The sequence below is a fragment of the Anser cygnoides genome, chromosome 7 (assembly GCF_040182565.1).
Source record: "Anser cygnoides isolate HZ-2024a breed goose chromosome 7, Taihu_goose_T2T_genome, whole genome shotgun sequence".
In the NCBI taxonomy this organism is placed as follows: Eukaryota; Metazoa; Chordata; class Aves; order Anseriformes; family Anatidae; genus Anser; species Anser cygnoides.
In genome coordinates, this window is record NC_089879.1 from 690,268 (window position 1) to 704,173 (window position 13,906).

A 13,906-nucleotide genomic window follows, 5' to 3' on the forward strand; every position below is an offset into this window, starting at 1 on the left:
GCTGTTTTCTCTGCCACATCAGCGTTCTTCTGCAGTCCTTGTGCATCCAAGCCTGTACTTCAGCATTAGCTTCTGAAACGTGCATCTGCCCCAGGAAACAGATTTCAGGTTTGCTACAATGACACATCCAAGGAGCTGGAATAAAAATGGTGTGTTCCTGTCATACCTCACAGGGCTCTAATTAGCAGTCCTTTCAGCCCAGATACGACAATACCGTGATCAAACGGCTGCGGCTCCGCTCTGCTTTAGACTCGGTGCAGTGGCAGAGTTTGACAGTTTCCCAGCGGGGTTTCGTTCCAGCTGCACGAGAAGCTCTCCTTCACGCACACAACATGGTGCTGCCGCCCAGGAGCCTGCCCGGGGTGGTTCGTGAGGGCGGCTCAACTTGCGTCCGTGGTGGAGGAGTGCAGCCGCGGGGCTGTGCCTGGAGGGAGGCTGCCAGGAGCCGTGCCGCTTCTTCCTGCGACCCTTCCGACTCCTGGGCAGCACACCAGCACCCTCTGGGCAGTGTCTTCGCCCCCACGGCAGGGCAGGGGGCTCCTCGTGCACAGCACCTTGTGCACAGCTCCTCGTGCACAGCACCCCCTGCCCCTGCGCCCAGGGACACAAAGTGGTGCGTCTGTCCTGCCACGAGGTGAGGCAGCTCCGGCTGCATGGAGGCGGCTCGGTGCCTGCCTCGTGTGCTGCAGCACTGGGCAGGATGCTGCTGTCTCGCCTTGGCGGCTCCTGGTAGGGCCACGTGCGGCAGCATGGGACCAGCTCTCGTGGTAGGACGCGGCACCGCTGGGGAGAAGCGCCCTTCTGTTCCAGGGCGAACGATTAGCATCGGCTTTGCTTTAATTGTCGTCTTCTGTAGGAATAATAGCTCCATACGTGGACTTGAGATAGTGTATTTAACGCAGAGACAAACGCATGCCTACAGCAATGTCCAACAGAGAAAATAATGCTGTAGATACGAGCCCTAGAGACGCACCCAAGCACTGTTCACAAACCATCGCATCCTCACCTGAGCGCTCTGCCGACCTGGAGGAGGTGCCTCTGCCCTAACCCGGTGGTTTCCTCTGCGCGGAGCCTCCTCGTGCTGCGGAGCACATCTCTAGGGGAGGGCGAGGGGAAGGCCCCCGAGGGCTCGGCTCTGGAAGCAGCAGCCCAGCGGGTGCAGGGCAAGCCCAGGGACCCCCAGCGTGACGCAGCCCTGCGTGGGTTGCTCCCTGCCGCCCTGCCTCGGCCGCGGGCAGCCCGGCCCCGCTGCTCTGCCTGCAGCCGTCGTCGTGCCGTGCCTGCAGGGTAAGGGGCAAATCCTGTTTTCCCTTTGGGGGAGCACCACCTGAGGACAGGCTTGCTTGGAAGCTGTTTAGCAAGCGGTACCAACATAAAACGGGCCATTTACCAAGATCAGAGGCAGTTTTGCTGCGGGGCAGTACCCTTCTAAAAATACTTGCTGGACACATCAGAGCACTGAGAAACAAAATGTCTTTGGCCTTGGTCTCAGGGTGTTAGGTCACTGCTTTGGTCTGGGTGGGCCGGAGGAGGCTGGTGAGCACCACGGGCCTCCCCCCGAGCCGCAGGGGGCGAATCGAGGAGAATTGCTGGGGTCACTGCGCAACCTGCAGCCGCCTCGTTCGCCCCTCAGCATGCGGAGAGAAAGCACGTGCTCGTCTCCTGTGCTTGTGGCCAAGACCGCCGTGAGCTCATTTAGCGCTCGCTAATCTGCACCGACAGAGAGCTCGGCTGGGCGGTTAATGAATAGCCAGTTCACCCCTCTGGGTTGCTATTACCACGTAACGCAGTTCTTCTGGCAGAAACAGGGTTTGTAAAGCCTGCAGTTCGCAGCAGACAAGGTGCCGTACTGCTCATGGCGGTCGCTCCTGCCTCCTGAGCTTGCTGATGGAGAGGCAGATGAACATAACACACTGGCACCCATTCGGAAGGCATCCTGGCCAATGTAAACAGTCGTTTTGCGCTAATTAGGAATGGGTTGTGGCCAGCACAAACATTCTCGTACCCAGTATCAATAACGCAGTCTCCCTAAAATGACTTTGCAGTTGCTTTGTGCGGTGTATTTGATTCCTTGCGGAGTCAGAGATTCGTTTTCATCATACAATAACTTACTGTTTTTACATGACTTCAGAGTTGCTTCCTAATAGTATGTTTGAATCCTTGTTTTCTAAAGGGGTTCATTTATAGCACCGGGCTTGTATTATACCTTTAATTTCTTTCATTATCTACCAGCATTCCCTGAGTTCCTGGGTAGTTAATGCTCACTTGAGTTCCCTGTCAGTCACGTTATTCTGTATTTCCATTTTTCTCACCCATGTAATCTTCTCTGTAGATATGAATAGGTAAAACAGATCAGCCTTATGTGCTGGAGGCCAAACGTGTTGCCTGCGCCTTTCCAGCGCCCAAAGGAAAGCAGTGATTTCTTGTGCCGCGTGGAGCCTTCCTGCTAGAGAACCGACGCCGCGCGTTAGACCGCTGCAGGGGCTCTGGAGGAGCACAGCAGAAGGGCTTCAGACGTGGGGAGCATTGCTGGTATCGTTCCCCACTGGTCTTTGCTCCCCTCTTGCCATCAAATACCTTTTTTTTTTTTTCCGAAGTTGCTTTTACTTCGCCTCTAATTTTGATCCTCACTTGTATTTTTTCTGATCTTTCCAATTCAGTCAGATTCATCCTCCAACTCGGAAGCTTTCTGTGCTGAGCCCTTCCTGTCCCTCTGCTGTCCTGCTTCTCTCCCACGGATTTCGGCAGGCTCACCGCTGCCTTTGAAACTTCCTGTGGGTTTCCGTTGCAGTGGCATCTACGCTTACATGGTCTCTGTGCTGCTTCCCTAGTCTGCCCACTGTCCTTGCTCAAGCCCTGCCCCTTGCTCTCAAACCTATTCCTGACCCCACGTCTGTGGATCCTGCGCCGGTTCCTTCGGTTCCGTGCCCGTGTCTCCCCCCTGCGGTGCCCGCTGCCCCCGGTTCCCTGCGGGCTGGCTGCTCTCGGGGTCCGTCCGCTGCCTCCTGGCTTTGCAGAAGGGCCCTTCCTTTCTGGCTGAAGTCGAGGTGTGTGATTGCTTTTAACTCCGTCTAACTCTGCTTCCTTTGGGCTGAAACTCCTGGCGTTTTTTGGCAGCAAACTTGTGGTTACCGTGGCCGCATATGAATGTTTCTACATCAATTACTGTGGTGTTTTCTTCCCGAGCTAGGCTGCAGTAATGTAATAGGTAGACATATGCTATTAATTATGCCAGCATATAGAAATGCATTAATAGAGAGAGTTGATCGTGCCGTAATTGTCCTACAAATTTGTTGTTAAAAAAATCAAAAGAGAATTTCTTATGTCTTTAGCCCCATAGAGAGAAATTCTTGGAGCTGAGACCTCGCTATTTTTATCGATGAAGCTGAAAAACATGCAGATAAATAGCGAAAGGTTGTCTTGGTCCTTAAAATGTGATATCAGACTTTCTGTTTTCCTCAGATTTGAGGATGCTGGATATCAGCTTTACTAACCACACTCATTGTTTTCCTACTGTTAATACCAGGTCCTGATACTGGACCTTCACTTGGTGTCCACTGAGTATCTGAAGATTTGCTGTACTTTTGTCTTGCCATACTTCGATATTTTGTAAATAAATACAGAATGAACAGCAAAAATCTTGAAAACATTCCTAGTTTTAAGATAGTAAAGACTAAAAACTCATCCATGTCGTATTGAGGCATGCTCATCCTTCTGTATAAAAGGTTGTTGTAGAGAAACTTACTCTCCGTTCTCTTTATTTCCCTGGCAGATAGGAGGAGCGGATCCAGGCTGCTTTATATCTCGGTACGTGCCATGATTGCAATGAAATCTTAATTGCAGAGATGTCAGCGCAGCACCTGGCCCTCTCTTGTGAAGGGGGCTGGAGGGGGCTGCGTGAGGCTCGGGGAGGTCCAGCAGGCACGTAGAGCCCTGCCGTCCTGCTTTCCTCGTGGGCCGGGGGCTGAGAACAAAGCGGGGCAGCACTAGGCAAATCCGGGTCACGGTGCTTAGCTTTGTTTGTGATTCACGCTTTGGTGCTCGATGTCAGGAAGAGGCATGTCTCTCTGGTGGTAAATACTGGCATGTTACGTCCAGCACTGTGCTGAGAAGGTGCTGCGCTGCTAACGAGCTGTTAGAGAAGTCAATAGGAATATTTAGCTTGGTTTCTCCACGAGTTGCTATCGAAAAACCCGCTGGGGAGCTGAGCACAACAGACGGCGTTGGGTGGCGGTGCCGCCGCCGTGGTCGGCTGCGGGGCGGTGTGCAGGTCCCTGCCGCAGGTCCCTGCGGCCCAGCCTCGAGCCAGGCCCACTGCTGAGCCCACCGACCGTGCCCGCAGAGCCGTGCCGCGCCGAAGGCAGCGCGGGGGCGAGCGTGGTCCCGTGCAGAGGCGGCAGCTGTCAGCTCCTGCTGCGGGGAGCGTGTCACGAAATCCCTCCCTGGCGTCCGTGAGTCAGGCTGGTACAAGTCACCCCCAAATAATCAGCTCTTCCGCTGCTGCTGCGCGACAGCCTTCCGCCAGCTCACAGAAAGAGGAGTCTGGAGCACACATAATTGTTGCAGGCGGGCTCGGGATTTCTGTTTCGGGGATGATCAGAAATGCTGCAGTGATATGTCGTCTTTTTTAGAAATACAACACACAAAAAGCAACATGCTGCTACTGTGCTTTTCTACTCAAATGTTGAGGTTTGCTTTTCACTTATTGGAGTTAATAATTCCTGAAGAAAATAATGAAACTGGAGAAAAGTCAAGTTCATCTGACATCATCCGTACTTCAAATCAGCAGACTGGTGTATTTAATTTATCAAAAGTGATGTCTGCTGAGAGGTTCGAGGGCCTGGTAAATATTCATATCTGGATTTGTTTCTTGACTGCTGACTGGAGCATGCTTTCTCCATCAGTTGTAGTCATGGATACATGAGAATGACAGCTTGGGGTTTGTTTTCTAAGTGCCGATGCTTTTCTACACAATATTCCAAACATTGTAATGAAGAATTGTCGAAAACTGGCCTCCTGAAGGGGTTCACAGACCATGAGCACTGGCGCACAGTTTAATTGCGAACAGCTTACTGTGCTTTAAACACACTCACTATAATCATGTTTCCTCTTCGCATATTTCCTAGTGACCAAAGTTCAATTAATGGATTTGCGTGCATCTGGAAAAGAATTGGATCCGTTGCCCAGAGTGCTCCAGCGCTGTGTGCGAGGGCCCTGGGTTTCAGCTGAAGTGTTTCCTACCGAGCTGTAGCCGTGGTCTGTGCATTGCTCGGTACAGTTCTGTCCCTGGGGCGGGGGGAAGCCCTCAGCAGGGTGCTGTGCGTGGCTCCGGACTGCTCCTCCGGGGTGGGCTCTGCCCCCAGCAGGGAGCACCCGTCCCACAAGCTGCCCGCTGGCTCCCGGCCTTACCCGCGCCCTTGCCCAGGTCCCGTGGCCGCCTGGCCCTGCTAAAAAGGCTGCTGGCTCTCGGAGACGGGGGGCGGTGAGGGGAAGACACCCCGTGCCCGGTGTCCCGGGAGGCTGCCGGGAGGGGGGCGGCAGCTCCCCGGCATTTGGCGGAGTCGCCGCTGGAGCGCCCGGAGGGGGCCGGGCCTCGGCCCTCAGCGCCGGGGGGAGCGGGCCCGGCACGTGGGAGACACGCGGCAGGAGCCGGGCCAGACTGTTCTCCGTTCCATTTGGCAAAGTTTTTTGAGTTCTTCTGCAGAAAATGTCCCACAAGAGTGACAATAACAATATTTTGGATATAAGCCTAGCACAAAAGGATAATAGGAACTCCACGGGCATGTGTGGGCTTTTGATTCATCCTCAGAGATGACGGGTCTGCGTTTATTTAAGCTATGGGAGTGGGACTCGGAGTATTTATAGTGAATTCTTTGCTCCCACTCTTCCTGTGTGATTTCTGTCTCTGCTGTCAGTCACGCATGGGTTGGAGCACTCTCCTGCCCATCTCACGTATCGTTCATGCTGGAAATCCCCAGGCCCGTAACAAGCGTTGCTCTCGGTCCAACTTTCGGGGCTTTCTGGGGAGGAAGGAAGTCCCGAGGGTCCGTTGCAAGGCCGGGATCTGACGGGTGGAGAGGTGCAGGCGCAGCCCAGCCCGCGGCCGAGCCCCTGCGGCACGTCTGGGTGCCCGGGGGACGCGGGGCCGAGCCCCTGCGGCACGTTGGGTGCCCGGGGGACGCGGGGCCAGCTGTCGTGCAGGGTGCGCGTCCTGGGCTTCGTCTGCAGCCCTGCTGGCTGCCGCTGAGCCCCGGGGACGTTGAGGAGCCGGGTGTGAGGTGGCCATTGTGCAGCGGGACCGATGCTGTGCCTGCTACCTCTGCTTCTGTGACAGGGCTTCTTTATTTGTTTATCCACGAGGCACTCCAATTATATGGTAGTAGGGATTGTCTCGTTATTGGTAGAAATAGACATTATTTTTTTTAAGACCACTTAAACTTTAGACTTTAGATCATATCAGCAGGTTGGTAGAAATGATTTTGTTTGCAGCAGTTACTGATGGAGGCAGTAGCTGAGGTGTTGCATCCGCGCTGTCCTTCCCGTCGTTACTCCTCGCCGTGGCTCTGGAGCAAATCCCCGATCTGGTACGGGTGGGTTTGCACATGCAGAGCGCGGAAGCCAGTCCCCATCCTGTAAACGTTGTCCTTCGGAAGGCACAAACAACGCACCGACTGTCTGCTGCGTGTGCACAAGCAGTACTGAGCCGTGGGACGTGGCGAGCAGGAGCTGCCCGGCCGGGGGCGTGGGGCGTGGCGGTGCCCTCGTCACCGGGACTCCCTCGCTCGGGGTGTTCCCGCAGGACCCCTCCAGTATCGACGCAGGTTAGGGCCGTATTTAACTGGTGCTAAACCGCCTGGTTAGCAAACGTGTTTGTTAGCAACTTCAAGCAGGTAAAAGAAAAGAGCACTGAAAGGAAAGTAACTGGTGTCCTGCATCTTCCACAGGAGGCGGCGATTTCTAGTGAAGCTTGACCAATGCTCTTTACATATCTCCTTGCCTTTTTAAATGCACGATCTTTGTAGTAAAGCATTTACAAATTTACATTGTTTTTTCTTTGTCTTGTAGTGAACTTTGACCACTTCCAGATTCTCCGGGCGATTGGGAAGGGAAGCTTTGGCAAGGTAGGCTTGTACGCTCAGCCCCAAGTTCCCCTGTACGTTTTATCAGGTGTCTGCTGTTAAGTGCTTACCGTTTATTGAAACAGTAATGTTGCTGAAGTTAATTATTTTTATTGTGGGATGATGGCTGCTAAGTAAACACAGGAGAAATGCATTCAGGAGAATACTTTGTTGCCATAAGGCATTGCTTTAGTTCTTGGCATCTTGGTGAAACAGCTGTATTTTAGATTACGAGCACAATTGTGATCATTTTGTGGCAAGTATTCATTATGTTTTCTGTTCCTGAGGGGGCTTGTTGGTAGCAAGCGGTGACAGCTGGTCGGGAAGGAGCTGGAAGCTGTTCGGGGAGACGGATGGAGCTGACACGGTGTGGTCGGGAGGGTTCTCTGAAGCCTCGGGCAGTTTTCCTACTCAGAAATGAGTTCTGCTTAAGAGTTTTTGTTGATTATCTTTAATAAGTTTTTTTTGCCAAGTATGTGGGAGAAGGTGGGAGATGATGATCAAAAAGCTGGATAGCTCTGGAAATCAATTATTGTTTGATTTGCTAGTTTATATTCCTTCTTCATTCCCTTTTTCACTGAGTCTCTGTCCCTGTATTTGCTGATTTTGTCACAGCATTTTATACCTTTTATTTCCACTGTGAGCCGAAAGCTTGGTGTGCATGTATACATGCACAAGACTTCGTTGCATTCCTACAGTTTCACAGTTATTTTGTCACCTGTGTTTTACCACGTCCCAGCGGTAGCCGTGTTCCTCTGTTTAGCCAAGACACCTGCATCCGACGGACAGGAGCCTTGGAGCAATAGCCCTGGTCAGGATTCATGCAAATCGCTGAGTTTGGTTTGTTACAATCTTCTCATGCAGTTACACAGCGTGGGGCTTTGTACCAGGATGGTGTTAGGTTGGGGCAGGGAAGTGCACCTTGGGTTGGGCAAAATGTGTGGAATATTAAACATGTAAAATAGCACAAACTCGTTTAGAGGATGGTGCCAGCAGCTTCATGTCTCCATACACTGCTGAGATAAGCTGAACACGAGTTGGTCGGTCAGTAGAAAGCTGTATCCCCTCATTTCTTTCTGGTCTGGTCGTCTTGGCTGGTTTCTGCCCATCCTGCTTTGATCAGCAGCTCGCTCAGGGTGGGTAAGGAAGCCTGGACCCGGCCCAGGAGGTGAGCTGCGCTGCCCTGCGCTCCTTCACTCTGCTGCTGGCAGCTGCAGCGAGGCAGCGTCCCACCAGCCTAGGCGCGCGCAGCGTGGCCCCCTGCATTCGATGCAGCTCTAGCCCCCCGTGCCCCAGGCCCAGGTGCCTGGAGAATTTGCAAAAGCAGAAATGTCTCAGGATGTCTGTGGGACCTGTTTTGCCAGAAGAGATGGCATTTTTACCAATTGCTGGTATTTTAAAATACTTTAGATGTGTCAGTAGCATGTCTTGAGAAACAACAGATGTACGTTCCCAGCCTCGGTCTTGATGAGGCACAGTCCAGTTCTCAGAGCTGGGAGAACGGGCACTGTTAGCAGTAGCACCGTCGTTAGCACTACTTGCTCGTGAAGATGTTTCCTTGCAGCCTGAGTTCCCTGAGGTATCTACTGCATCGTTCTGGCACGCTCAGGGCGCAGTCTGCCCACACAGATCCCTGCCTGGCTTCATTGTGAATTCCCACAGGATGAGGGCTAATGAAAATGTTATGCCAACTACAGCGTAAGGCAGGGAGAGGGTGGGTTTTAAACAGGCACCCACAATTGCACTGCTGTCTCTTGAGCAAGATGAGGCAAAAGCTGAAAGCAGAGCTACATCAGATTTCTGAGGTTATGTTAGATGATGAAGAATGATTAGATACAAGCACAGGTCCTTCCTTAGGATAGCAATATAAAGGTAAGGCAAACAGCAGGGGAAACTCTCTCCAGATGCTTCTGGCAAGAACAGGAAATCTGAGTCTTATGACTTCTGCTTATTGTCAAAGACCAAAAACCTAAATCAAAACCTTACTAAAAAATTGCAGCTAACATTTATTCGGGGTCATATGAGGAGACTCATCCTTCCAGACGTAAACTTTCCAGAGAAAAGAGATTGATTCTGGTGAGCAGCAGCACTGTGTGCTGGAAAATTACTTCTACTCGGAATGAAAAAAGGAGAAAAATTATTCTTGTCTCAGGGCAGGACCTTTTTGGCTTCGGAGAGCTACTCCTCATGGCTGCTTCCACTTCTGTTTAGGTTGAAGAAAGACTAAGTCTAGCGTGTAGCAGTCTGTCAGCCATCAGAACTGTATATACAGTTTCAACAAAATGCTGAAATGATTCATCTGTCATCCTTCTGGATAGTTATGTCAATATGCTAAATTTCCTTTGATATTGGGAAAAACTTTTTGCATTTACAAAATCATTTAAAACTTGCATTTAATTATGGAAAATGTGGAACTACCTACCTGAAAACTGTTAACTTGAAATATATGAGTGATTTAGTTGCTTTGGTTGGTTCAAGCACTGTGTGCTCACATCCAGGAAGGTTTTTAGGAGCCAACGTCCCATCCCTCTCAAACTGAGAGTGTGAACCCTCGGTGTGCCCATGTGGGACCTGTGAAATTTGTGAAGCCCTGCGATCTGGTAGTGAAGGCACCTGGCCAGCAGCACCCTGCCTCTGGGTAGCTCTGGGCAGTGCATTTGCTTTTCCAGATTTTTGTTTCCACTCTCATTTTGTGCGCCTCTCAGAACAGACTGCATGGTCTGTTCATGGTTCAAAGGGAACCCAGAAATTGCCTTTGAAGAGACTGGAGAGTCCCTGAACTTCCTCTCTGGGATGGCTGCAAAAACTGGCTGATTTTTCTATGCTAGAGTTAAGTTTAACCGTGTTTAAGGTACTATTAATCAAACAAAGGTTGTGCTCAGTTCCTTACTCAAATTATGAAATTTACAATATTCCCATATGTATTAGAGATAATATTATTTGGTTTACAGTATTTTAATAGGAGTGTTATGTTCCTCTTGTAGCACAGACTTATTTCTCAGGCAGCGGAAGTTGCTCCAGTTTTAACTGGGCTGTGACCCGAGGAGCAGCAGCCAGGAAGGGGCTTTCAGAATCTGATGCAAGTTTTGATCCTCTCTGTTGATGGGAAACTCGCTCCGAGTTTTGGTGGGCTTCGTGAGAGACACCGTGAGACTTGGAAGTCTCAGAAGGCGTTAGTTGCTTTGTAGGTATCTTGACATCTCCCTTTTAAAAGCTGACCTTGAGGCAGAAAGGCAGATTGTTCTCCCCGAGGTTTTCCTTTTATCCGAGCTTCCACATGTGCTCCTAATCAGCTACCACCTTTTCTATTTTTGCTAGGGATTAAAGAACTGGGGTTATGGGGAATTTGTTATTTTCACTTCGCTGCTGTGAAGAAATAAAAGCATATCCTAAGTTCCTCAGCTGGAATTCATGTCTGCTGGTGGAAACGGGGGGGTGAACCCAGGCTGGCAGGAAGAGCAGCGGGAAACGAACGACCATCGTCCCAGCCGGCGTGCCCCGCTCCCGGGTCACCCCCCGGGCTGTGGGCACGGGCGCTCCCCTGAGGGCCCTCGCCCCGTGTGCCGCAGTGTTTGGCCCCGTGGCCGGCTTCGGCTTTGCTTCCCAATTGCATTTGACCTGGTCAGTATGTTACCGAAGGCTCGCGGAAACAAGTAACCTGCAAAGATGAGAAGTTAAATTCTGGCACCGGTTTGTCCGACGACGGCGGTCGTACCTCTCGTCACAGCGCGGCGTGAGGCGTTCCCAGCGCCAGGCCCCTCGGCTGGGGCCGCGCGGCGGTGCCCGGGAGCCGCCTGCCCCACACACCTCGTGCCAGCCCCGGGGAGGGCGGCGGGGAGCGACCTTTCCAGCCAAAGCTTGCTCTTAACGTTGTTTGCTTTGCAGAAGCGCTTTAACGTCGTGACTGTGTTGCTTTAATAATTCACACAGCCTGAAGCTGGGTATTGTAAAGCTTTAATCCATTTTCTAAAGGTCATAGATGCCCATCCAGTAGATACACGATAGATAAAATTCCCCTAAAGTCTATTCTCAACCGAGTGCCTCTTTGATATCAACACAAGCTTTATCCTTTCTCCTTTTTTTCCCAGTTTTATAAATGTTGAATATTCTTCCCCCAAAAGAAAGGCTAGAAACATAATCCTCTGACATTAAACCACCACGGATATTTTTTTTCCCTTCTATCTCTCTGCCCGTGCTGGAGCAGGTGCGAGGCCGAGGTTAGATCCGTGCTGCGGGTGGTTTCGGGCCACGTGTTGCTGCGAGGTGTCAGCCCCGCGGCTCGCCCCACACCTCCCAGCAGAGGGACACGTCCCTGGAGGCCGCCACAAGAGGAGGCGCCCTGGCCGGCGGGGCCAGCCGGCTGGGGACAGTCAGGCGAGGGGCCTCCCAGGGCCTGGGGCGGTGCGGAGGGTCTCCGCAGCCACGGGGGAACCAGCGCGGTTCAGGGCCCGCCCTGAACTGGTCCGATGTGGTCCAGCAGTACCTTGCCATCAGCATCTCAAGTTGTGAGAGCAGCAGGAGTGAAAGTATTCGGCAGCTTTTTCTGCTGCGTGGTTGTGAACAAAGTGAACATTTTCATCTGAAACGAGGTCTGGGACACGATAGCGCACACCGCACCAAGGACATATTTGGGGTTTCTGAAGGATCAGCCTTCTTAAGGTAGTGATTTATAAAAAAAGCTACCCACTTTTGTTATCATTATATACCCAGGCCCTTATTAATCCTCGCATCTGAAACTGCCCGGGGTTTATTTCAGCCCCCGGCATTCTTGGCGGATGAGTCACGTCGGCGTGGGGTGGAGGTGGGACGGAGGTGGGACCGATGCTGCCGCCGGCAGCTGGGAGGCTGTGGGCTGGCAAAGCAGCGTTGGAGAGGAGAGGGTGGAAACACCCGCCCCCCGAAACCTGCTGCGGCGCTGCCTGGCGGCTCCCGGGGGCTGGCTCCTGAGCAGGATAACTTCAGTCTGTGCACTCCTTTCTCATGCAGCTTCTTGGCTTACCACTTGGGTGCCGCTGTCCTCCTGAGTCCTGAAACCTGCTGTTTCCTGCTTGGTGGAAGACTGGAGGAAAACGGGATGCCAGTTGTAACTCATGGCATTTGAACGTGACGTTTGTTCTCAAACAGCGTCCAACCCTGAGCTCACTCCAGTTGGTCCACCGATTCTTTCCAACTTGTCTCGGGGAAGTGCCCTGCATATTTTGATGAAGCCTCTTGATGGGCTAAGGTTGGCTTTCCTGGGGCAGTATTCGCACTGTGCTTATTCACAAGTGCACGTTCGTGCTCACCTACCTTCCTCCTTACACTTCCCTTCCTAGGTGATGAAGGGCAGATGCAGACAGCACCTTCGTGGTGTTCTCTGGGCTCCGGTAGCTGGCAAACACACCACAGGTCATGTACACAACCAAGAATAAAATTTTGGTGTGAGCTAGCCTATCCTCTTTACTGACTAAAAAATAAACCATAGGATGTTTTCACTCTGCGCACTCCCCAGCACTTGATAGACGTGCTCCACGTTGGGCTTGCAGAGCTGTTGGGGAAAGCGCCTGCTTACCCCTCTCCTGAAATTTTGTCACCTTCTCTTGTCGTTTCTCATCAAAGTGCACCAGCACTGGATAGGTTCTAGTGTCCATTGCCAGAGTAAAGCCTGTCTGAATTAAAACAGACCGGTGAACTTGGTGTGATGAATTGATGAAAACTCCTTGGTGTTTGATCATACAGTTTCATTAACGATGGAGCCTTTCCCTCCTGGGTCTGTCTTTTGCGTCGTCTCATTGTTTTTTGCAAAGCCGAGAGGAACTTTTATAGCTTCTCGACATCCACCCTTCTGTGAAATTTGGCTGAAACTGGCCAACAGTTCTAAAAGTCAGTAGGAGTAAATATGAAAAAAATCACATATCCTCATCTTAGCGAACCAGACACAAATGTTTAATTCATGAAGCCTCGTGTAAAGGCAGCAGACTCAATCCCTTGCGGCATGCGCCTGCATTGTAATGCAGTTGGCAGCGGAGCTCCTCTATGGGAAAGCCTGAGTCCTGGGCTGCGAGGAGGAGCGGCTCCGGCCGGCGGGGCGGTGGCGATGTCCCCGGGCACCCGGTCGGGGCTGGCAGCCAGCCGGCGGCGGGCAGAGCAGCTGCACACAGCGCGCTGGGGCTGGGTGCCGCCGCGGGGAGCACACGTCGGGGCTGTCACAGCCCCAGCGGCGACACTGGGGGGTCGGTACGCCAGCACTATTTGTATGTCGGACGTTGGCGGTGTGATAAACTGTCACTAGCAATTGTAGTGGTAGGAAGTGATTGAAAAGGGTAGAGAGAAGGGTACCGAATGGTCCCGTCCTGCGTTTCTGTCATCCTTGCCTCGCTCCTACTCTTTAATTTTGTGGGCTCCAGGGATGTAACTAGTGCCTTTCCCTGGCATCCAAACAAGTTGTGTTTTGTTGTTTTTTCCAGCGCTTTTCTATCCCCTACCACCTACAAACTGTACAAAACGAAATGGAGGCATGAAATATAAAATGTCTTTAATTGTATGTAATTTTATGTAAAGCTTTTGGTTTTCCAAAAGCCAAGCATTAAATGAAAAGGAAAGGGAAGTTGTCACCCCGAGAGGAGTATAAACGGAGACGTAGGTGGGAACAGCTCCTTTATTCCTCTATATCTGTCTTTTGTCTGGGCCTTCCCTATGGAGATCCGCACCCAGCGCAGCGACGCCGGCAGCTCCACCGCAGGGAGCTGTGAAGTTAATCGAGTTGGAAGCCGCGGTGGGTCAGGAAGGTGCCACCGCTGTCCCCGGGG

At 52.0% G+C, this 13,906-nt stretch overlaps 1 protein-coding gene across 3 annotated transcripts in view; it reads left to right on the forward strand.

Annotated features, from left to right (window-relative positions):
- Positions 1–13,906, forward strand: part of STK32C (serine/threonine kinase 32C) — a 91,040-nt gene that overhangs the window by 42,262 nt on the left and 34,872 nt on the right. For 2 of the 3 annotated variants that reach the window (XM_067000315.1, XM_067000313.1), the window contains exon 2: positions 7,066–7,121. The exons of the other annotated variant lie outside the window; for it this stretch is intronic. In XM_067000315.1, the coding sequence (XP_066856416.1) occupies positions 7,066–7,121 (56 nt within the window). The remainder of the gene's footprint in view (positions 1–7,065; positions 7,122–13,906) is intronic. 3 annotated transcript variants of the gene reach the window in all.